Source organism: Gopherus flavomarginatus, chromosome 5 (assembly GCF_025201925.1).
Source record: "Gopherus flavomarginatus isolate rGopFla2 chromosome 5, rGopFla2.mat.asm, whole genome shotgun sequence".
NCBI classification, from domain to species: Eukaryota; Metazoa; Chordata; order Testudines; family Testudinidae; genus Gopherus; species Gopherus flavomarginatus.
Window position 1 is genome coordinate 21,674,895 of NC_066621.1, and position 24,042 is coordinate 21,698,936.

At 50.1% G+C, this 24,042-nt stretch overlaps 1 protein-coding gene across 1 annotated transcript in view; it reads right to left on the reverse strand.

Annotated features, from left to right (window-relative positions):
• Positions 1–3,609: 3,609 nt before the first annotated feature.
• SLC6A17 (solute carrier family 6 member 17) overlaps positions 3,610–24,042 on the reverse strand; it is a 45,608-nt gene continuing 25,175 nt past the window's right edge. Inside the window, exons 3-12 of the mRNA XM_050956171.1 lie at positions 18,661–18,818; positions 16,061–16,187; positions 15,194–15,375; positions 13,283–13,393; positions 11,071–11,312; positions 9,757–9,949; positions 9,393–9,585; positions 7,621–7,780; positions 6,440–6,602; positions 3,610–5,846 (exon numbers count right to left, since the gene is read on the reverse strand). Of these exons, the coding sequence (XP_050812128.1) occupies positions 5,478–5,846; positions 6,440–6,602; positions 7,621–7,780; positions 9,393–9,585; positions 9,757–9,949; positions 11,071–11,312; positions 13,283–13,393; positions 15,194–15,375; positions 16,061–16,187; positions 18,661–18,818 (1,898 nt within the window). The 3' untranslated portion in view covers positions 3,610–5,477. The remainder of the gene's footprint in view (positions 5,847–6,439; positions 6,603–7,620; positions 7,781–9,392; positions 9,586–9,756; positions 9,950–11,070; positions 11,313–13,282; positions 13,394–15,193; positions 15,376–16,060; positions 16,188–18,660; positions 18,819–24,042) is intronic.

Sequence of the window (24,042 nt, forward strand, 5' to 3'; positions counted from 1 at the left end):
TCTAGAGTTTTGTAAATAACTGGACCATGTACTAAACCAGAATTGAGATTTTGACCTCCCCACTCTCCCAAGGTTGGAAGTGTTTGGGGGTGTGGTGGGGCGGCTGCCCCATAGAGGCAGGAGAAGGGTTAAGACAGCCTTGAAGATACTGCGCAGAACCCAGCCAATCAGGAAAGGGTTTATTGGGAGAGCCAATCAGGAGAAGGCTTGCTGGAGCGGCCCATATATAAAGGGCTGCTCAGCAGCGCAAGGAGCAGTCTCTTCCTGGAAGGCTGAGAGGGAGGACTGTCTGCGGAGGAGCACCAGAGATACTGTGGGGCTGGGCAGGGTAAGGGAGCTGGTGAGAGTGGAGTTACAAACAGTGCTGGTAGCTGCCACGCAGGCTGTGCAAGTTGGTCAATTCTTCATTAGAGGCTATTGTGCTTGTCGAAGTTGTATCCTGTGCTCGAGTAAACCAGCCTCCCCTCAGCAGACAGGTGCCAGCTAAGTATCCCCTCAACGATAGGTGGGGACACTTTCTGAGAACACCCCTTATTGCTCCCCAATCCTCACTGACCCCATCCAAGGCCACTAATTCCACAGGGTTTCAACCTATCAAATTTTTGCAATTAGAAAAAAAAAGTGCATGCAGTCATAATATTGGCTCATCCTCATGTCTGAGAGAGTGCGATAGAAATTGATCATTGGCCATAAAACCCTGCAGATGATCAGCTTTAACCCTTCCCCTGCCAGGGAGAGAGCAAGATCTGGGAACGTACCCTAGGGCATATTTGCTGTTATAAACAGACTAAAGTTGGTTGTTAATAGAAACTGAAGAGTGGTTGAATTACCGAAAAGTCTTAACATAACATACACATGTAGCATCTATTAAACATAACACACACACACACACACACAGCATACAGCACCTAACACTTAAACCCCGCCCCGAACCTAATATCTAGCAAACGCCACAAGCAATACTGTACTTCCACGGAAAAAAAATGAAGGCAGCTCCTGCTTGTGGCTCCCCACTGTGGGCAACGTGGCGGGGCAGCTGCCAATCACACACTAGACTAAGAAATTATAAATATCTCAAATATACAATGAAAATAGATCTGTACAGCACTGAGAATGAAAATAGCCCACGGGTCACTTTGGAATATGTTCGTCATTTAACAGAATTTACACCAACATTTACAGAGTAAATATACAATAGAAATAGAAACTATAGATTATTATGTATATATGTATACAGGTGAGAGAGCTGTTCTTCGCCTTTCTACCACCACTGCTGACACACCACAAGAAGAGGGAGGGGGACTGAGTGGATTGGTTGCTGGCTCGAAAGCGTTAGCTCAGGAGAGGGTGGGCGAGCTCTCTAGCTGGCATAAGTCAGCATTGTTTCATTAAAGTGGCTGGAACTACTTCACGCCAGCTAGGGATCTGGCCTCATTGACTCCAGTTGGAACTAGAGCTGATTGACATCAGCTGGGGATTGTTTGGGGGCAAACTGACTCCAATGGAACTATGACTGATTTACACCAGCTGGGGCTCTGGCCTTTAACTCCAATGGCATGACACCAGCAGGGGATCTGGCCCCATTAACTCTAATGGCGCGACACTGATTTGCACCAGCTCGTAGCCTGCTTTGGTGGCTCTGCAGACGCAGTCTGGGAAGGCTGCATCAGGTACAATGCTTGTGCTCCTTTGATAATCCCCTGCTTGGGATTCTGGGGCCCAATGGGAGCGAAAAGACCTGGAGGGGGAGAAAGAGAGGAAGTTTGGAAGGACCTGTCCCCAGTGGGCACATTATTCCGTGACTAAACAGGAGACAATTCCTTGGACTTTTCTGTAAAGCAGCTGATGCTGGGCCCTGGGGGAGGTGGACCCTGATCTGAAGAGGTGAGGCCATCCCTGTGTTCCTAAGCGTGGTGGGAAGGAGAGAGATTGGGACACAAAAGGATGGAGAGAGGGAGAGGGGTGGCTTTGATTCTAACTGCACATGGCTACCTGTCCCAGCAGAAACCCTCTACAAAGCTCCCCGGGTGACAGGGACTCCAAGCTGCAAGCAGAACGGACTCGGTTCTGATGCCATCAATACCCTGCTCTCCCCAAACTGCCTCTGACCTGCACTTCTGTCCCATCTGCTACTCTCCTCATCCTGCGGAGTGGGGTCAGATGACAGATTTGCAATTCCAGGCTGAGGTACTGCTCAGCTGAGTGATTCAAATGCCAAGCCTGATTCTCGCCTCAGTGCAAGTCAGGGGTAACGCTATGGAAATCCGTGGAGACGCCAGTGTAAATGAGAGCAGAAAAAAAGGGGGGTCCTGGTCACAGCTGGTGCAAATCACTGACGTCAAAATGAAATTTCCACCAGCAGGGGATCTGACTCTGTGTTTCTCCCATGAAGTTTGGAAAAGAATCAATTCCTAACCCTTCTGATTCCCACTTGGGTTTAAATTCTCTATTATCTGAGGTGGAAATTTCTTAGGGATGCTGGCGTCTATCAAGCGGCTAATGGATCCTTCCAGGGTCATCCTGCAGCTGCTCCATCCCCATCTCGAAGCAAATGCACCAGCTAGACAAAATCAGCCTCAGACGCAAAGAACTCGACTCTGCACAGGGCACATTCATCACTTTCACTCTGCTCCGAAGATTAGCGGGACCCATGTCGTGACTCCTAATGCATTGCCCAGGAAAACAAGGTGAATTGGGAGAAAGAGTATGGTGATGGTACAAAAGCCAGAGGAAGTGACACAAGTCTAGTGGCTTGTGGGAACCCAGTGGGTCCTACTGAGCAGAAGTGAAAGGGTGTTTGGGTGTAAACGGGCGGGGTTGGGCCTGATTTGCATCTCACGCTATCTTTTTTTAGTGTGTTTATCCTCACCCCCCTGCGAGGTAGAGCAGTGCTGTCACAGCTGGAGAACTGAAGCACAGGGAGACAAAGGCCCAGATCCCGAAACGTATTTTTGTTGATTGCAATGGGAGTTAGGGGCCCAGACAGGGCCGGATCTAGTGTTTTTGCAGCCCCAAGCAGGAAAAAAAAAAAAAAAGCCACGATCGTGATTGGTGGCAATTCAGCAGCAACTCTACTGCTGCTTCATTCTATGGCAGCAATTCGGTGGCAGGAGGTGGAGGTGCTGGAGGTGCTGCCCCTCTTCATTGGCCGCCCCAGGCATCTGCTTGCGAAGCTGGTGCCTGGAGCCAGCCCTGGGCCCAAATATCTTCCAGGATCAGGGCCTGGGGGACTTGCTCAAGGTCCCACAAGACGTCTGTGGCAGCGCAAGGAATGAAGGTCTGTCTCCCGCGCTGTAGGCTAACACCCTAACCCAGAGGCAGAGAAAGACTGCTTTGAATAGGGGTGGAGGGATGGGCGGGGGGCCAGTGAGCATGCAAAGCCAGTGTAACTTACCCTCCCTGGGGCAAGATCTCCAGCTGATGTAAACTGGAGCAAAGACTGTGAAATCAGTGGAGCTATACTACTTTACACCAGCATGGATTTGGCCCGTTGGACTCAATTCTGATCTCATCTACACCACTGGCATCAATGGAGTTACATCAAGATAAAACCACTGTCAGATCTGAATCAGGCCCGTCTGGCATTCTGTGCGGCCCTCATTCGACAAGGGGAGATCAGCCTGGCCTACGTGCTGGCATGAAATATCATCGAGCTGGAACTAAGTACAACAGGAGTAAGGAAGGGCAGGTTAAAAAACATACTTAGATGGATGGGAGATACTCACAATTATTTCCCCCACCCAAGCCCTAAATCTCATGGATGGGTGTGACAGACAGGGGCTCGCCACCAGACATGCCAAGACCTCGCACTAACTTACAGGAGCCTCCGTAACACACAGTGCACGCTGCAACCTACAAAGAGTCCTGTGGCACCTTATAGACCAACAGATGTATTGGAGCATAAGCTTTCGTGGGTGAATACCCACTTCGTCAGACGCATGCAATGGAAATTTCCAGAGGCAGGTATAAATATGCAATTTCCATTACACGCGTCTGACGAAGTGGGTATTCACCCACGGAAGCTCATGCTCCAATACATCTGTTAGTCTATCAGGTGCCACAGGACTCTTTGCTGCTTTTTACAGATCCAGACTAACACGGTTACCCCTCTGATACGCTGCAACCTACGTTTCCATCCCGCTGCAAACTCGGTATGAAGTCTCTGAGCCAACTACACCCCTGCTGTAAGGCCACTGACATCTACGGAGATACACCAGGGAGGAATTTGGACCCTTGCTTTTAGATGCATGAGGCTAGTAAACAGGAAGAAACACACACAGTCAGCTTCCATTACACCCAGATGACACCACTCTAAATAAGGGCAGAATTTAGATCATGGGACTCTATTTCCTACAAAAGCTAACCCAAGATTGTAATCAGAATCCAATAACCCCAGCTTCTCTCTACTCATCTCTGTATCTAGGAGGGCTAGGGTATATCATTCACCAGTCCAGGGGGCTTCTTTCACACCGTGCATTGAAAATGAAAATCCTGGGGCTGGAGCTTGCTCACAGTTACCCAGTTGCAAATCAGGAACGACTCCAGAGGTTACTCCTGATCTACACCGGTGTCACCCTGCTCAAATTCTGGCCTGTGGACATGGCACATGCTCACACACCTGAAATAGTGGTTGCACCGGAGGTCCTGTGCCACTTTGAATGGAGTAACACTGTATAATAAGTGGCTGTGCTCACTGCAGCTCAGTTTAGAAGGAGATCCCACCCCACCCTGACATGACTCCTGGACATATTTCCCATGTGCGTCTAACCAACATCCATTGTAACACAACAGATACCAAAGGGTCAGCTAGTTGCTGCCGCTCACTGTAAAGTGTTGTCCACTCAAGATGCGTCTGCGCTGGGTAAGAAATGTCCATTAAAGCTGAGCTCTTTGGGTGTCTCCAGAGCTACAAAACCAAAGGAGGTGCCACGACCACCAGCCCAGGTAAAACCCCATCAGGTGATGGCTGTCCAACGGGCTATGAACATGGGTGGTCAAATGTGATCAATGGAATATGAGCCATCTCTTCTCCTAACTAGGGGAAAACAAGAGGAGGGGGAAGAACTCCAGGTTAAAAGAGGAAATGTCTTTGGCTGTCACCTCATTTTGTATCCCTTCTCTGAACTTCTGATGCTTGGAAATCAAGAGATGCTTGGTTTGGTCTCCAATTTTCTATCTCTGGAAACACACTGATCAAATTTATTGCAGTGTCTTGTTTCGTTTTTTTTTTCCTCACAAGGGCAGCTGACACAGGATCCTGCCTTTTTTATTGGAATTGCTGAGAGGGAAATCCAGTGCCCTCCCACGATGCCTTCTTCCCAATCTTGCCCGGGAAATGACTGCTTACTTGCTAACATTCTAGGAAGGGTTTCTTCTTTTTTTCTTTTTGTTCCACAAATGGACAGGATCCATTCCCCAGTTGCCTCCTCTCCTAGCCACTGGGGGGTGGGGGCAGGGCAAGGGCTGGTGGGTGTCCATCACAGTTCAGATTCAGGGGTGCTGGCCAAGTGGTACCCACTCCCATAGCGTCCATTGGGTGCACTGCTTATCTCCATTGGGGAAGCGTTTCCCGGGCCCAGGTAGGAACGGTGCGTGGGCATCGGGGATGGAGTCTCACTGGGCACTTTGCTCAAGATGAAGCGAGTCTCATCATTGTCCTCTAGGTTGGAGATGTCCTTCATCATCCGGCCCTTCTTGTAGGTGACAGAGAGAGCGTTGGAGCCATCAGACACCAGATGGAACTGACGGAGGATGAAGACCACGGGCAGTGGGAGGGTGGCCAGGATGATGAGACAGATGAGGATGGCCATAGCCCATGCTGGGTAATAGAGAAACTTCTCCGCAGCCTGGAAGAGAAAGAGGCAGCTTCACTACAGTGGACATGAGTGTCTACACCTCCATGAAGGTACATGGGCAGATGACAGGAGGTTATCACTGTGGAGTTAAGTCAGGGTCATTGAGGTCTCGGTCCTCCAGGTCTTAGAGAGGACCAGGACATGGTGTATAGGGGAACTTAATAAAGGGAGGCAGGAGACCACTGTCTAGCTCTCTGCCAATTCACTTGATGTCTGAGTGAAGGGGGTACAGAGAGATCCATCTACTGTAGGTGTGCTTATTACGAAGGAAAACTTTCCCAGAGTCTGGTTGTCCCTCACCCATCATCTCCTGCCAATTGTGTGGTCTATATAAGAAGGAAAGGGCAGTTCAGAGCTTCAGGGATGGAGGTGGAGGTGGACAGGAAGTCAATTACTAAACATAGTGGAAGCAGAGAATTCCCAGCTGCTAACCTGGAACCAAACCTTCGCTCAGTGTTGACCCAGGCATTACGCAGGCAGACTTCCCACGAGGAAGGTAAAGACAGAGTGAAAACTGAATAAGGGCCTCAGGGCTGGAACTGTGGAGGAGAGGACTCACTAAAAGCTGGTGTTCCTGTACTCACCTCCTCTCTGATCCAAGCGCTGTAGCTCGGTGGGTTGACTCCCAGCTGGATGATGCTGGCTGTCATTAGCACAGCCATGCAGAGGGGAGAGATGTACTTCCAGGCGTAGAAGTAGAAGATGTACGGCCGGAAGCCCAGCATTTCTGTCAGTTCCTGCATGAACCTGGAGAGGAAGGAGAGGAAACCCAAATGGATGGAGCACAAGAGTCCTGCCTTCTCTTTTCCCGCCACTTCAGGTGGAAAACTCCTACTCAGTAACCGTCTCAGTGGACTAAGCATTGGGTGACCCTAGAAATGGTCAGAGGTCAGCTTAGATCCAGAGAAGGATCCAAAAGCTTCTCTTAGCTTTTTGAAGCTCTTGAAGCTGCAGAGCTGGCCTGGGAAAAGTCCACATGAGGGACTCCTGGAATTTCTCCTGGGTCTGGCGAGCCCCCAGACGCTCCCAGGAACAGCTACCTTGGGACTGCAGCATTCCTGATTCTGGACCCCTCTCAAATCCTCAAGTGAAGGGAAATGAAAAGCAATGAAGACAAGTGGAATCAAACATTTCAGACATGGTTTGATTCCAGGGTGGGGTTACGTTTTCCAAATTCTTAGCCGTCTGTACACTTAGACCAAGTTCTAGATCCCTTCTTTATATCCGGATTAAATGCTATGGCATGCCTTAAATGCAGAAGGACAGAGTCCACGATCATAATGGACCCTTTCTGGCCTATGGGCCAGATTCTCAGTTGCCCTGTGCCTTATGTGGTATTGTATATCAAACCACGGTGGGTGCAATACACGACCATTCCGATCTGTACTTCTTTTGCATGGGTGAAAATGACTCCACCAATTGCAGGCCCAGGGAGAATCTGGCCCTGTGAGCTCGTGACTATCTGTTGACCCCTCTAGGGTTAGATCTCCTTGATGGGACCTCTACAAATGCCTTCAGGACTGGCCCATGCTCTGGTCCTAGCCCTGGGATTAGACGGGTGGGAAATTGTTGATCCCTGCCTCAAGCTTTGCCTATCAATGCTCCTAACCTTGAGTTGCCACTTCAGGACAGAGATAGGTGGCTTGGCACTAACCACTATACCATTACATATTTGGAGCAAGGGGTTAAAGGAGAAAGCTTAGGAATCCAGCTGGACTAATAGAGGCAGCAGAGGTGTCATTATTGCCGTTGCATGAGTTCTTACTTCTTGGTACCATAAATCCAGGCCACGGCAATGTTCTCTAGGATCACCACGACCGTGAGCGGCAGCGTGGCAGAGTAATCATCAAACATGGTGACAAAGTAATTCCCCGAGTGCTGCACGAAGATCAAGCCTATCAGGAAGGCGACGATGCAACAGACAACTGCAAAAAGCACAAGGTCACTGTCAGCATAGCTCCTCCAGGGGAAGACGGAACTCAGGGTGGGGGAAGAATGGGGTTCTAATAACTACCCCAGCCTAAATTAATACATCCTCAAATCTACTGATGGAATAGTAAACAACAACAAGCATTCCTGAGCATCAGCAGGAGCGGCGCCAGGGTTTTTGGCGCCCTAGGCGGGGGTCCTTCTGCGCTCCTGGTCTTCGGGGCACTTCAGCGGTGGGTCCCGGAGCGAGTGAAGGACCCGCAGCAGAATTGCCGCCGAATACCTGGAGCGCGGAAGGACCCCCCACCGAATTGTCGCCAAGGGCGGCAAAATGCCGCCCCCCAAATCCTGGTGCCCTAGGCGACCACCTAGGTCGCCTAAATGGAAGCGCCGGCCCTGAGCATCGGTGAGTCTGGCAACCTGCTGAGACTGCTGTGGCTACAAACCTATGCTAATGCACCAGTCTCTACTGTTGCCTTGTCATCCTACTGTTTGCCTCTTTTGTCACCTGGGCCCTGATCCTGCAAAGTCTTATGTAAGTGCTTAACTTTCAGCTCTGGGACCAGTCCCATTGCAATCAGTTGCAGGAGGAGGAAGGATGGGTCAGTGGTTCTCAGAGAAAAATAGGAAGTTTATTATTATGATTTGCATTACAGCAGCAAGTAGGAGCCCCAGCCATGGTCAAGGTCCCATTGTGTGAGGCACCACACATACATATTGTGAGATAGCCCTGCCGTGAAGAATTTCTAAAAGACAAAGGGATGAAGGGAAACTGAGGCACAGAGCAACAACATGACTTGTCAACTGGCAAGAGTTAGTCAGTGGCAGAGCCAGGAATAGAACCCAGGTCTCCTGTGGCCCAGTCTAGTGCCCTCCCTACAATTTATCTCCCTCTGCCTTGGGATTGCTAGGGACAGCAGGTGCTGTGTTAATACTAAATCATTAAATGCATTGAGAAGAACTAGCGATGAACATATATGGCAGTGGTAGAAGGCACACTGTGTGTGTCCAAAACAGTCCAAAATGCCGAGGCCACTAAAGGTGCAGATCTGGATCTCAAACACCTCCAAAATTTTGGGTCTGGAGTTTCAGTTCTGGTCCATCTCTAGTTATGACATATGCTACTTCAATATTATTTGTAGTCACGGATCTACAGCCTGGCACTCCCAAGAGCAAAAGGAAGCAGGGTTCTTCCCACCTTCCAAAGGTTGTCATCTTTCCAACCCGCTCCCAGCAACTCAACAGCCAATCCAGTGCCTAGGTAACCTGGGCCTCACTTGATCCAGAGTTCCATTCCTCCCCCCCACCTCCCACATTCAGCCCCCTCCTCATCCAGGTTTTGCTCAGGATCCCTCTGGGAGCAAGCTCTGCTCCCCTGTTCCAGCTAACCTTAGGCCCTTCCTATAATGCAGACAGAGAGATGAGGTATCTGTGCACGCTCCTGGGACATCCTATGGTTCAGCCCTGCTGGTGGAGATGAGCTCTGACTGGGCCTCACAAGCCAGCCGATGCTGCAGTCTCCAATCCTCCTGCTTGAGTCACCGTGCCCACCCCAAGGAAATGGAGAACCCCTTGCCCCCAAGACAGTGCAGCCAGAAAGAACCTCACCTGTGAAAACTTCCTTCCGCACCTTGAAGGTGTCAATGATAGGGGTGGTGATACCCGCCATGGTCCCAATCATGCTGCCCAGCCCCAGGTTTATCAGCATCAGGAAGAACATCACAGACCAGAAAGGAGAAGCTGGGAAGTGGGTCATGGCTTCAGTGAAGGCGATGAAGGCCAGGCCGGTTCCCTGCACTGACTGCACGGGGAGAGAAGAGGGACAGTTGTGTCAGACTCGGGAGAGAAATACACTGGGGACATGTGCATAAAAACAGAAATGCATCAGCAAGCCCAACAGCCACACCTACACCTGAAAACCGCCCCCTGCCCCTGAGCTACCCCTAGCTCTGAAGCGACCATCCCCAGGCACCTTGTTGAGCTCATCCTCTAGCAGGCAGGGGTCCAAGCCCAGCTCCTTGAAGTGATCCTCCTTCACCGTCATGATCACTTGGTACATCTCGCTGTAGTCCTTGGCCGTGAGATGGGAGAAGTTCACATGGGGCGGGATGAGGTCATGGCTCAGAACGTGGGTGTTTAGGTAGCCCAGGATCTTCTCAGTGTTCCTATGGAGAGCAAAGCTGGAGTCACCCATGGAGCCCCAACCCTGCAATGGAGATGAGGTGGAATGTGATCGCCCCCTATGGGCCAGGCAGGGCACTGTATGTGGAGGCGGGACAGTGGGAGTAAAGCGAGGTATCAGCAGCAACTTTCTCCCGCAATGTAAGTGCGCTGGGAGGCAACCCTGCCATCAAAAGCACTGAGGGTGGCACACTCCCTCTCCTCCTGCATCCAGCGCTAGCCTCCATCTCTGTAGCACTTGCTGTGAGTACAAGGAGAAAAGCTGCCTTGGCTACCAACTCTAGACCATGATCTCCCTGGGATCAACAAGAGTCCGTGCAGCAGTCCCCAGATGCCAGCACGGCTCTAACACTTGCCCCTCAGGTTTATAACTTTGTCGTAGGTAGAGGCACTCATCCAGAGATCCAAAGGCACTGTAAACTTTTTAGAAACTAGATATAGTGCTCGCTTCACCCAGCACTGAAAGGCAGCCACTTCTGCGGTAGAGCGCAGCAGCTCTTTAACATCACATAGCTATGCACCAGTTGAGGACAGGAGGTGAAAGAGAATCCCATCTCCAACTGAAATTGGAGGAAGAATTTAGAATGTAATTAGCCAAGTTGGATTTGCCCACGACAGTCAGGCCAATACCTCCGCTTTAAGCTTGGATTTCCAAAGGGACGTAAGGTCTCATTAGAAGCTGGAGGGAACTGGGTACTTAGCGCATGACTCAGAGAAAGAGCACCCCGCAGTGAGTCATCAGCAATACCCTAGACATGGAGATCTCCCATTCAGGCCCAGTATAGCTGTTGAGATCAGCTGCACCAACCAGATATTATGGCTTCATTTATCCCTGTAACAATCTTTTCATCTCTGTTGGGTCATGAGTGGAAACTGAACTGGGAGCTCCTGGATCTACAAGCATGAGCTTTGAATGCACGCGCTAAAGGACTAGGGCCCAGATCCTCAATGGCATTTAGGCACCTAACTCCCACTGAAATCACCCTGTGGGGACCTGGGCCTAGAAGATACTGAATATGCATCCCCATTTGTGTGGGTTCACCCCCTGGGCAGGAGACCAAGGCAGGGGGAAGGGCCCTGGGAAATGAGAGGAATCCACACGTACTCCACCACACATTTCTCATTCATGATGTTGGCCTTGAACCCCAGCACGGCGAAGACCACCAGGGTGGCCAACACGGAGGTGAAGAAGTTGATGAAGGAGACGAGGGTGGCGTCGAAGTGGCAGTTATTGTCCTGCTTGTTGTAGCTGGAGAAAGCGATGACACCTCCAAAGCCCAGGCCCAGGGCGAAGAAGACCTGAGTGGCTGCCTCTCGCCACACCTGGGGGTCCAGCATCTTGTCAAGCTGGGAAGGGAGAAAAAGGGGGAGGAGCCTCGTGAGTCACCCCATCTCCTTCTTCACTCAGCCTGTCGGGTCCAGGGAAACCCAGCACACCTATCACTGGCACCAAGCCAGTGACGTCCCTTATGGTAATGGATGGGTGGAGGCTCAATATGTAGAACCTTGGGCTCCATGAGCTAGCTGGGCCATGGGGTCATATCCACTGCACCTTGGACTATACTTGATCAGGATTTTCACATATGCATATGGACTTAGAGAAGCAAAGAATATAATTCTCTCCCAAACAAACACCCCCTCTAATGAGGGTAGTGAGCCCATTGTGTGTCTGTAGCCTATTCCACCTGCAGACCTCTAAGAGTTAGGTGTCACCACCTCTAATTTACAGATGGGGAAACTGAGGCACTGAGAAGGGGGAATTGCCATACAGTGACCGAGATGGGAATAAGAACCCAGCTTGCTTGATGCCCGAGTATGTCTGTGCTTCACCCATGGGGCCAAAGCGCTTTTCATGGATTTCAAAGCCCTTTCAAAGCAAGTGTGATTAGCTTCCTTTCAGAGCTGGGGAAGCGACTGGCCCAGGGTCACACATTGAGTCAGCAGAGCTGGGAACAGCACCCAAGTCTCCTGACATTCACTCAGATCTCCCATCCACTAGACCGTCCTCTCCATGAGCTCCCTGTCTTTAATACTTCCCTTCCCCACTCGTATATAGTTACACCCAGGCATCCGCTTTCCTTGCACTCCGCAGCGAGCTCCAACCTTCCCATCAGGATCACTGGCTCCTAACTTGTCCCTTGATGACTATGCTGTGTTTGCTGCCTGGAGTGCTGCAGGTCCCCGCACTGTGTGGAGTGGGAGCTGGATGCTGAATTGCAGTGTGTTCATATATGCAAAGCAGCTGGAGGTTGCACAGAGCCATCTCTCTCTAGCTACTTTGAGCACACATCTCCCCTGGTGCCTGAGTACCTTAGGAGTGCCCTATGCATTAACAGTAATTGAGAGCTAATGCCTGTGTGATTAGCCCAATTTGTTTTAAATTCTGCCCCCATCACAGCTTCCTCTTTATAATAAAAGCCAGAGCTGTAGGACTGAAGCGTCTGGGTATCTCTCATCAAGCTATCATCATTAATAGCTTGCAACAGCTTTGTGGGCTGAGCTGATTCATCTGCATCTCAGCTTCATTAATTAATTAGCTAGTTAATTACTTGATACGTAACACTAATTGCTGCCTAGGTTTGTAAGTGTGGAGGTTTGTCTGCCAGCCAGCATCTGTCATAGAGGCAGCCCCATGAAGTTTTAAAATGTAGCCCACGTCAACAAGCACAGAGACTGCAGGTGCCAACCAGCAATGCCCCACCTTGAGCTAAGAGACCTGCCCCACATAGCATTGCATGCTGAGAGCTGTAGTTTCCTCTAGCTGCACCCCTACATTAAAGATACAGTCTGCCCCACTTGTGTAAGTTAGGTGTGGTCTTGGGGTTCCTGACTGTTTCAGTGGCACTGGGTTTAGGCACCCTGATCTCCTCTAGGGGGCGTGTGTAGCACTGATTGTATGTGCATATAGGGTTGTGTAAGGCTGTGTGCAGCTGCATTGCATGCATCTATTTGTGTGTGTGTGTGTACAGTTGTGCGTGTGAATCTGTTTCCTAGTGTGAACCAACTATATGTGTAAATGGGACTGGGTGTGTGCACAGGGCTGATTGTATGTGTGTAGATGTAGTTGTATGTATGTAGGTGTGATTTTGTGTATGTGTGTGCACCTGCCTATGGTTGATATCGGAAGCAGCCTGCTTCCTCCAGGAAAATGAAGGAGCAAGCCAGAAGGAATGGGAGCCTGTATCGTGATCATGGACCTCTGCCCCTATCTCCCATCCAAACTCATCGTGAAATCAGCAGGGCAAGCAGCCTTGGGAAATGGCCCTGTCCCTCTCCGATCAGGCAGAGGGGCTGTACAGCGAGCGCTGGTCACTTACCTTAGGAGTGAACATGTGCAGGATCCCATCTATCGCCCCCCTCAGGAGCAGCCCCCGCACCAGGAAGCAAAGGAGCACCACATAGGGGAAGAGAGAGCTGAAGTACATCACCTAGGAGAGAGAAGACCCAGCGTGACAAGGACCTGTGCACAGCTACCGCCTCATGACTGGCACTCCGGCAGGGCCCGTCCTCCGTTCCCCTCTGCACACAATCCCCTGATGGAAAAGGAGCAGGAGGGGGAGAGAATTTTACTTTGAAAGAGAAGCATTGAGCCTCTATAAGTCTGCATGAAACATGTTGCAGCATTAAGGGGCATTGTGCTGCTGGGAATATTGCCCTTCAACACCTGAACACCAGTTCTATCTGCCATGGCACAAGGGGGTGCTGTGCTGTTAGGGATGCTGCCCTCCATAGCCTGAACCTATCCCCTTTATGCTGTAGCATGGTGTAACAAGCCCCCAGTACAGTCTCTCAAAAAGATTTGAACCTACCATCTTTAGCACTGACCTTTACCACTGGAACAGCCTCCATTTGGTTGTAGCAGTAGTAGGCTGTTATCCTCCCTATGACCCAGCCACTAGGGAAGAGCGGGGATGCAACACATACTTGACTGGCACAAGGGGGCCTGTGTGGCTAATGCTGACTACCTGTGTAACCTGGGCCTATTTCTAGTGCTCAAGTGAGCATGCATGAACAGAGTCCAGTGCCTCACACTTAATCTGAGCAGGAAAGTTTGGCTGTTAATGCTCTGCTTTTGTTCTCCATTTGCTGCAGAGCATCTGGTGCCTCTTTGTATTGCTGGGATGGCAGCTTGGGGACTCTTTGCCCTGATGCTCTACAGCAGAGTTACGAGGACACAGTGTTCTGGCATCTCAGCTGGGATTTTCCCCTTCAGAACTCCCTCGCCTTGCTCAGCGATGAGACGCAGCCTTTTTCATAGCGCCAAATGTGAGCATCAGCTAAATGTTCATTGCAGCCCTTCTTCCCAAGCCTCTGATCCAGGCCTGGTTGGGTCTGGTGCCTACCAATTCCCATTGGTGCTGTCTGCCAACCCAGCAAGACAGGCTGGGCGTTGTGGCAGCTTCCTCGGAGCAGAGTTTCCTCAGCAAAGCCAAGGGCAACTAGCACAATAGGTCAAACCTCACTCTGGGCCCAAATCATCATACGTGGGTGCCCAATGGGTCATAGGCAGGTGCCTGGCCTGATTGTCCCAGGTGCAGAACAAGCACAAGCCCCCCTGAAGTCATAGGGACACAGGACTGGAAGGGACTTCCCAGGGCATCCATTCCAGTCCCCTGTTATCGTAGGCAACCCCATTCATAAAGCTCCACCTTAAATCCAGTATGGGTGTTGGCCCCACTACTCCTGTTGGAAGCCTGTTCCGAAACCTCACTCCTCTGATGGTTCTAATTCTAATCGCCAGCCTAGATTTATTCCTGGCCGGTTGATCACCATTTGTTCCTGGGCCAGCACGGTCCTTTAGCTTAAATAGCATTAGCCTTTCTCACAGCTGGTCAGTGGGGAGCGTCAGGTGGCCAGAACCTCAGAACATCAGCTCATTTCCATTAGGGGACCTACAGACTGAGATCTCGACATGGTGGCAGAAGTTAATACCCTGTCACACACCAGGGGTATCTGCAGAGGCCAGTCGTGATGGTTATATCAGCAGGGCCACCTTCCTAGCAGGAATAAACTCACTAGCTGTAGAAAACTCCTACCTCCAGGCACAAGCAGCTGCAGACATTCCTACCTTCTCAGACACTCCACAGCTACACTGCTACCCAGCTGCTCTTTTGCAGACACTCCCCAGCACTAGATGCATGTACTCCTTCTATCCTTGGTGCACGTAACGTCACTTCAGCCACTGGCAGGAAACAAGACTCGTGGCTCTGGCCCCTGCTGACCCTCACCTTCCCTGAAGACTGAATTCCTTTGATCACGGCCAATCCCACGACGCTCCAAGCCATCAGCAGGCACAGGGTCATCTTCCAGTTGAGCCCTCCGCTCTCTGAAATGGAGTTGGAAATCTCCAGAGCTTCCCGGTACCAGAAGTAGGTGGTAGCAGAGCTCTTCTCACATTCTGCCTCCACACCTGAAACAAACAAGGGACGTGAGAGTTTGGGTTGCTGGAAAGCACCCCCCTCCCTTGAGGGTAACGTCATTAAGGACCTGCCTAAGTCCCAGGGCAGCCAGCCGTAATTTACAAATGTCTGTAGGGCGCTCGGGGGGTTGAATCTTGGTTGATTTTTAATAGCAAAGAGGGGATAGAAAGATGCTAACAAATGAAAATAAGAAGTTAAATAAATGGTGCAATTTACACCTGCCATACAATAGTCCCAAGTATATCAGGGAGATGTTCAGATGTTACTAAAACGCTCTGTATTGGGCTCTCAGGAACCAGCTAGATGAACACTCCGAATGCAATTACCAGCTGCCAAATCCATCTGCAATCCCGATAGCAGGCATGCCACAGTGGCTGTCACCTTAGAGCAACCAGGCAAACATGTCCCAACACAACGTCGTGTCCCACCAGTGGGGAAATACCCACAAAGAGACAGCAAGTGTCCCATGCGTTGCCACATCCCAGCATCCCCTAACCATGAGCATCCCCATCCAGTGACAACTATTAGCAATGGAAACTACCCACAATCCTGGAAGCAACTCCCCAGATCCAATGCCTTATCCCAGCAGCTGGAACCATTTGCAACCCTAACAGCTCTTGTCCACGTCCTGTCTCTCAGCACCTGCCGAGCTGGAGAGACAACAAAATTACTCACCGGCCATTGTGCCATTTTTAATGATGGGGCACTCGCTCCAGGGGAGCGGATACTGGAAGGATTTAAAGAAGTAAAAGATGCTCCAGCCGATGATCACGTTATAATAGAGACCAACAAAGAAGCAGACCTAGGAGAGGGAAAATAACAGTGTTTAGATCCAGCATGGTGCATCCCTCATACAGACCTGACGCTGACCAGGAAACCCTGGGACAAGGCAACTGGGGTGATGAGATGTGGTAATCTGGGCCTGATCCCAAAGTCTAGTGATGTGAATAGAACAACTCCCATTGACTGCAATGGGCCAATGGATCAGGCCATTAGAATGTTCACTTCCAATGACCATGAGAGACCCAGAGCTTTACTAAGATAGACCTTCAGAAAAAGCAAATTTTAAGATTGAATTCCAATTCTTCAATCTCGTTCTTCAATCCAAGGTCTAACATGGTCCACTGTCTGGGAGCTGAAGCAAGACCAATTCAGATTAGAAACAAGGTGCATGTTTTTAACAGCGAAGGGAATTAATGACTGGAACAACTGGCCAGGAGCTGTGATGAATTCTCTGGCCCTGGCCATTTTGGAATCAGGATTGGATGTTTTTCTAAAAGATCTGCTCAAATTCAAACAGGAATTCATTCTGGGAAGTCTGATAGCCTGTATCATGCAGGCGGTCAGACCAGATGATTACAGTGGTCCCTTCTGGCTAGATAATCTATTCGTTGTCTCTTCCCTGAAGCGTCTGCAGTTTGTGCTGCGCAAGCTTATTAAGTACGTGTTGTTGTCTTTTGCTCTTTATGCAATAGAAACAACGTGGAGAAACCACACAGGCACAGCTGGGGCCCAAATAACTGTTTACTAACTATACACAGATAGGACGGGACTAATCACAGACACATTGCTGCTTGTTTCTAGTACTTTCTAAGACACAGAACACAGCGAGTGTCACTAGACAGTTGGCAAACTGTTTAAAGGGACACTACCTTATTTTCTTTATGCTACAATATGTGATCCAAGCAGGGAACAGGCCCAACCCCACCCAACCCATGTAACTAACAGACACACAGCAATCCTCGGTGAAAATTCTTGCTGCATTATCCTCAGTCCGAGCTTTATTCAGAGAAGAAATTAGGAGAGTATTTCATCTAAATTGATGTGATCCCTCAGCTGTCTGCTCGCAAGCTGGAAGCAAAGGTGACATTGGCTGAACGAAAGATTCATCATGAATGAATTGCTCAGCTGTAATTACATTCCAAACTGAATTCTGAATTGCCTGTGTAACCCACTAATCAGGATGTGTTGTGGGTGTCGTCCTCTGCACCCGATCTGCAGGGGACATGAGTCTGACACAAGTCTAATTTGAGAGGATAGCTTTTTAGCTAATGCTGTAAAGACTCATGTTTTCAGCTCCCGGTTCAATCTCTGGTGTTGACCAAGGTGGCAGCTGTCACGTGTTTTTCAGTGAAGTTGTTTTTGACATGTAGTAGCCAAAGCTAAGAAATGAAAAGTTAAGGAAGAAGCCAACAGCTCTGGGTTGCATGTCTGAGGCTGTGCCTGGATTAACAGTCTATACTGGTGTAATGGACATCACACTCTGATCTCAAACTCCTGCAAAACCCACAGGGAATTGCTTTTGATGGTAGTGCTGTGTGCGCTGGGAAAACCTGGAGCCAGGAGATAATGAGGCTAGAATGGGAGCCATTTATTACCACTTTACAATTGCACCTGCTGCAATGCACCACAACCAAATGCTCGGAGCTCACCTGCAAGGGACTATCTCTGCTAGTAGGGCAATCCAGGATGAACTCCCTCACCCCCGTCATGCCCTGGAACTAAGGTGATTATCTCTATCCATTCAGAGACTATCCAAGGGACTGATTCTGTGAGGTTCTGAGCAGCTCCTAATGTCCATAGGCTCCATTGAGGGCACTCAGTAGCTCTCAGGAGATGCCCAGCCCCTGGCTAGATCGGTCCCTGCTTGTGCTGAACTTTTCCTCTTAGAGGCCCAGGTGAGACTGCCATGTTGAGCCCAGGTGAAACTGACATGTTGATCCCAGGTGAGACTGCCACGTTGAGCTCAGGTGAGACTGCCATGTTGAGCTCAGACTGAGATGGAGTGTTGCACCCCATCACTCACTAGACCAATTATGCAAATGACATTGCACTTTAATTTCTATGTATAGGAATTACCTCCCCTGCTACCAAACTGCAGCCACCTCTGGGGTGGGACGTGGCAAGCTGTTCAACAGCACTCCTCACTGCCCAACAGGCCAGAGGTGAAGAATACGATATCCATTAGCTATGTAGTAGCCCACACTGGCATCTGAGCAGGACATTGGGGATAACACCCTGCCTCTTGCAATAAATGCTATGGGATTTTGATACAACCCTGGTTTTACATCTCAACATCCTCAGACAAGTACCTCTTCCCAGGCTCCAAGATGATTAAGGATGCTGCCATGGCAGCTGGAAGTCTGTCTTGCTATTGCTACAGTTACCCAGCTGTTTGTGGCCTGCAATGCCCTCTCTGTGACTGGACAGAGATCAACCCTCATCCCCTCCCACAACCACATATGGCACCGGGTGAAACTCATCTGTGCACTCACGAGACAGCTGGCGTATCCAATGCCCCCCAGGCGGGGGCAGATGTAATTCCACACTCCGATGCTGCCCCGGCGGATTCTCTGACCCACGGCCAGCTCCAGGAAGAAGAGAGGGAGCCCGATGATGATGAGCAGCACCAGGTATGGGACCAGGTAGGCACCTGGCAGGAGAAAAAAAGGCCATTACAGATCCCACCTGTGACTGTGAGAGCCAGGGTTCTTCCACGCAGTGGGACAGACATGGAGGGGGAGAGACAGGAGGACAATGGGGGATGAGAGAGAACAATCTCAACCGTGATGTCTCACCAGCCGCCTGTTCATTATAACCCAGAACCATCAGAGTCACCCCCTGCGCCTGTTGTTTTTCTTACACACTGACAGGTGCCTAGGATACTCGTGTGCAGAGGAAATAGACACAGAGACACACAAATGTTTACATGGACACCCCCCACACACATGATGGGACTGACTGACACAGTACACACGGACACAGGAGTGTACACACACATACACACACACTATTCTGGCACCTACAGACACTTGATTTATCCGCCTGCATTCACACTTGTGCTTGGCATAATCTCGCTGCTGCACTCGAGTGAGTAGCTCCTAAGAGGGGTAAAATGGCAACTCTCCAGGCTGGAATGGCTTTCAAGAGAAACCTCATTAATCTCTGTCTAACTGAGGAGACCGGAGCGAAATCAGCAGTTCAAGGAGTGTGACCAGATGACCACAAAGAACAAAATGACTCATGTTGGAGCTGCCTGCTGATAAATCACCCAGGCATTCTGGAAGGCTCACAGCAAAGAGGCCATTTTCCCAGCATATTTCTGATTCTTACTGCTTGGGAGGCTGTGGATATTTAGATGCAGATTTCTGATGCTGTTCTGGGACACCAAACAAGGACACTCATGCCTGGTTGGCAGGATGGCCTGGCTAGAAATAAATATATAGCGGCCTCGTGTCATTACCGACCCAAAGCACCTTCCGACAGCGAGCAGAGCCTCATCGTGTTACCAGCACACACCTACCGACTGTGCTTGTGCATCTTCCCCTCCCGGAAACCACAATGCATCACACTGAAGCCGCCCCTGCAGCTGATCCTGAGCGATGACAGCACAATTGCTTCTCCACCTCGCTGAGAGTCTCACCCTGCTCCCAATGCTAACCGTTATCCACCATAAAGCCATACGCAGGCCTGGATTAGCCGCTGTGCATTTGCACAGGGGTCCCCCCGCCCACTGGCACAAATCTGAGTGGCGCTGGAACCCTGTGCGCCCATTAAAATCTCTCTCACTCAAATTTGGTCTGACCATTCCCCACCCCTGTCCTGACAGAGGGGTAGTGGGGCCAAATCTGAGTGGTGCAGGGCCATGTGAGTGCTGGGCAGGCCATGGGAGCAACCGAAGCTGGGCAGCCAGGATCAGAAGCGACTATCCTAGCCCAGGATGGGAGAGGAGTGCTGCACTGGGGGGTGCTGGTGAATAGCTCCCTGGAAGATCCTAGGATGGGCAGCTGAGGGGGTGGGGGTGAGTTGCTGGTGGGCGATAGGAAGAGGGAGTGGGGGTGAGTAAGGGATATCAGGGGGCGGTGGGGCATGGGGATAGGATGTTGGGGCCGAGTGGGGCATGTGGGCAGCTGTGGCCAGTGGGGGCCGAGGTGTTGGGGGCTGCGGTGAGTGGGATATACATCAGAGCAGTTGGGATGTGTGGGGGGATGGGGGGCTGTCAGGATAAGTGGGGGCTGATGGAGGGTTTTTTGGGGTATATGTGAAATAGAAGGGGCATTCTGGAGTCTGTGGGGTGGGATAGGAGAGCATTCTGGGGGGCTGTCAGGAGTGAGGACGGGGGAAATTCTGGGGTCTGTTGGGGGTGGGAGGGGCATTTGGGTTTTGGTTTGTTGTCTATGTGGGGTGAGGGTAGGAGGTATTCCAGGGTCTGTGTGTGGTTGGAGAGGCATTTGGGGGTTTGTTAGGGATAGGGACGTGTGGGGTAGGGTTGGGGGACATTCTGGGGTCCATGTGGGGTGGAGTACATATGGAGCGTGCACTTTAAGAAAGGAGGGGCAGCTTCCATAGTGCACAGGGCCCCCAAATTCTTTAATCTGGGACTGCCTGCACTCACACTACAGTCTAGCTCTGCTGTTGGCTGCAACATGTCCTCAGGTTACCACTGCACCTGAGAGAGCTTTCCCGTCACATCAGCCCAAATCACAGAACCCTGCCTTATCATTGGCACAAATGGCCACATGCACTCAGTGGGACAACATCAGCCGGTGGCCAAATGACAACATCTCTCTGATCTTAGGACAAAGGCACTTACAGAACTCAGATACTACAGTGATTAGCAGTGACAAAGGCTTTAGAAATACAGAAGGGGTGCGGCGGAGGGGGGGGAGTCTATGAACTGATAGGGAGAGAGAAAGAGAATCAGCAGAGTCCTGTGGCACCTTATAGACTAACAGACATACTGGATCATAAGCTTTCATGGGTGAATACCCACTTCATCGGATGCATCATAAACAGAAAACAACTCCAGTACATGCACCCAAGATGGTAACTTCCTCTCATCAATGATATTAAGGCTTCCTACTTGCATAGTCCCTTTCATCCAAGGATCTCAAAGCACTTTACAAAGGTGGGTGAACTTTACTATCCAGTTCCCATTTCAATCAGAGCCACCCAGAGCTGCCGGATTTCATTATCAACGCTAAACACAGCTTAATGCATCGGTCATAACCTTACTGGGCCAGATCCTCAGCTGTTGCAAATAGACATATTCCATTAACACCACTTGATGATAGGGTCTATTATTTCTAGTGCAAACCTAGTCTATGCCCTTGCTGCTATAACCTCATCCCATGGTAAAGCTAAAGCAGCTCACTTATCACCCTTTTAGCTACTCAGAACCGCTTGCATTCAAGACAAGTCCACCTCACCACACAGTCCGTCACAGCATCCCCTAGTACAAACCTGCCTCTTGTATCCAGGAGTATAGTACTCTGCTTTCTCAGAAGTTTGCACAGGCCATTGCCTGCACCAAAACGCACACGTGTACATGTCTAATTTGCATGTGACATTGCTCCGATCATGATCGTAACCGTGGCAATTGCACATGCCAATCAGGCAAACACATTGCATCATTGTGTGTGTTCTTTCAGTTGAGCACACAGAGTTCTGAAGATCTGGGCCAATATCACTCTGTTACCAATACAAAACTGTTCTATGCAACATATGCACACTTGGTTACCAGGATAAAATGCAGTTTGCTGCCCCCACACATCAGAACGTTTCCAACACATACCCTCTCGTTGTACCAAGGAGCATGCCCACCACACACCGGCTCTCTGCATCCATTGCTCTCACATCATCCTTTGGCTAACAGGACCCAATGGCAAGCAGCTAACCTGCACGCTGGCCCAAATCAGATGGGTACTTAAGGACATAATGATAATAAATAATATTTTATTGGAATATAATGCAGCTGCATTCCCATCATATACCCTGTAAGTACCTTGCTTTGGCTGGGGAAACCAAAGCTACAACTAGCAAGCCAAAACTTTCCGACTCTCAAGCAATCTCAGAGATCTTCACCATGATTAGGAAACTCTGGACATTGGCCCATGCCTGAAAATCCTTCAGCTAAACATTGAAGGTCTCTCAGCTAGTAAACCTTCCATTCTTCAGCCCCCCACCTCCAAACAGAACATGGAAGAAATCTGCGTTGAGGAGACACATGTCGACTCCAATCAGCCAACCACCTGAATGTCAAAGGTTATGACCTTGTGCCATACTTTTTGCATTGCAAACATGGCTGTGCTACCTGTGTTGGAGCAGATCTTGTCGACACAGAACCGCACCCATCAAATTCAGACCTCTGGGACATTGTAAGAACTGGTCATTTCAGAGAGGCAAATGCGTACCAGCCTCCTAACCAATCCTGGCATACCCAAATATTCTTTATAAACTCCCACACCCTGTCATTTATGTTGGAGATCTGAATAGTCACCACATCAGTTGGGGATACAGGGGGTCAGATCAAAACAGAGTTGACCTTTTGGATCCGGCTTCACTCCATGACCTTCACCTTATCCTGGCCAGACTAATGAGGTATTGTTCATTCTGCCAAGTGGAAGCAAAACTACTCCCCTCCCCTCCCCTGAACCACCAGCACAATCAATCATCCACATCAAGTTATAAGCCAGTGTACTGAACAACTTCTCACCTAGTCAACACCGTCTGACTTTTGCCACAGCTGGAATAACCAGAGCCTCGCTGGAACTGGCCCAGCTTTCCATGTTTCACGGCCCGCCACATCGCTTGGAACGTCTCCAGCGAAGAAGCTGACACACAGTTCTCAAAAGCCATTTACAGAGCTGTCTCCAAGTCAGTCCCAAGAGGCTATCAGACCTACACCCCTGCCTAGATGAGGAGCGTGCAGAACTCCTCAAGCAATGTGCAGAAAGTGGCCACCCAAAGCACCACTCAACCTTTTAGATATTTCTAGAAGAGCAAGATGGGATCAGGCTGCCACAGAACTAAACATGCTAAGATCCAACTGCAAAGCCTGGGCACTAATCAGAAAATTTGGTGCAATTCAGGAGCTTCCAGCATGGGGCTATCCCCCAGCATCTTCCTCTTGCATTGCTACCCACCGATAAAGGACAAGAAGCTTGAAGGAGAGGTGAAGAAGAAATGGTGACAATACAAACAGCTCATACCTGAAACCAAAGAAGATTTCCAGCCTTTCACCACAGATGAACCAGAGAAGTGATCAAAACACTGAAAATGGGGAAAGCCTATGGGCTTGCTCATCTCTCCCCTAAATTCCTGAAGAACCTAGGACAAGCTAGCAGGCCATGGCCAGCCATCTTTCTATCTCAAGTCATCCAGAAGAATAAAATACCCAAGAGCTGGTTTAGAGTAAAGTAATAGCCTTGCCGAAAGCAGAGCGAGACCACTCACTTGTAACTAGGGACTGCCCCCTCACTTAGCTAAGCTGTGTATAAAAATGACTGGAAAGGCTAGGCCTGCTGAGACTTAGTGGTCCCCTGAGTGTAGAGCAAGCCAGGTTCACACCAAACTGCAGGACCTGTGATCAAGGGCTGGCACGCACAGCCTGCACTGAAAGTGGTTTCCAGCCCAGGCAGAAGACAGGTACAGTATCCCTCGATCGCACTGCTGCACAGGGCACAACCCGGCATACGGGCCGGCTGCACAGACTGTCTTTGGCCTTGCCAAAGTGGGTTGTTGTGGCTGTGGAATTGTTGCTGAGAGGCTCCTGGTTCCAAGTTTCACTTGGGCAAAAACACAGCTCCTGGAGGCCCCAGAACAGCCGTCTATCTCAGGGATCAGAGAGTCACCATAGTATTAACTGACTATTCTTA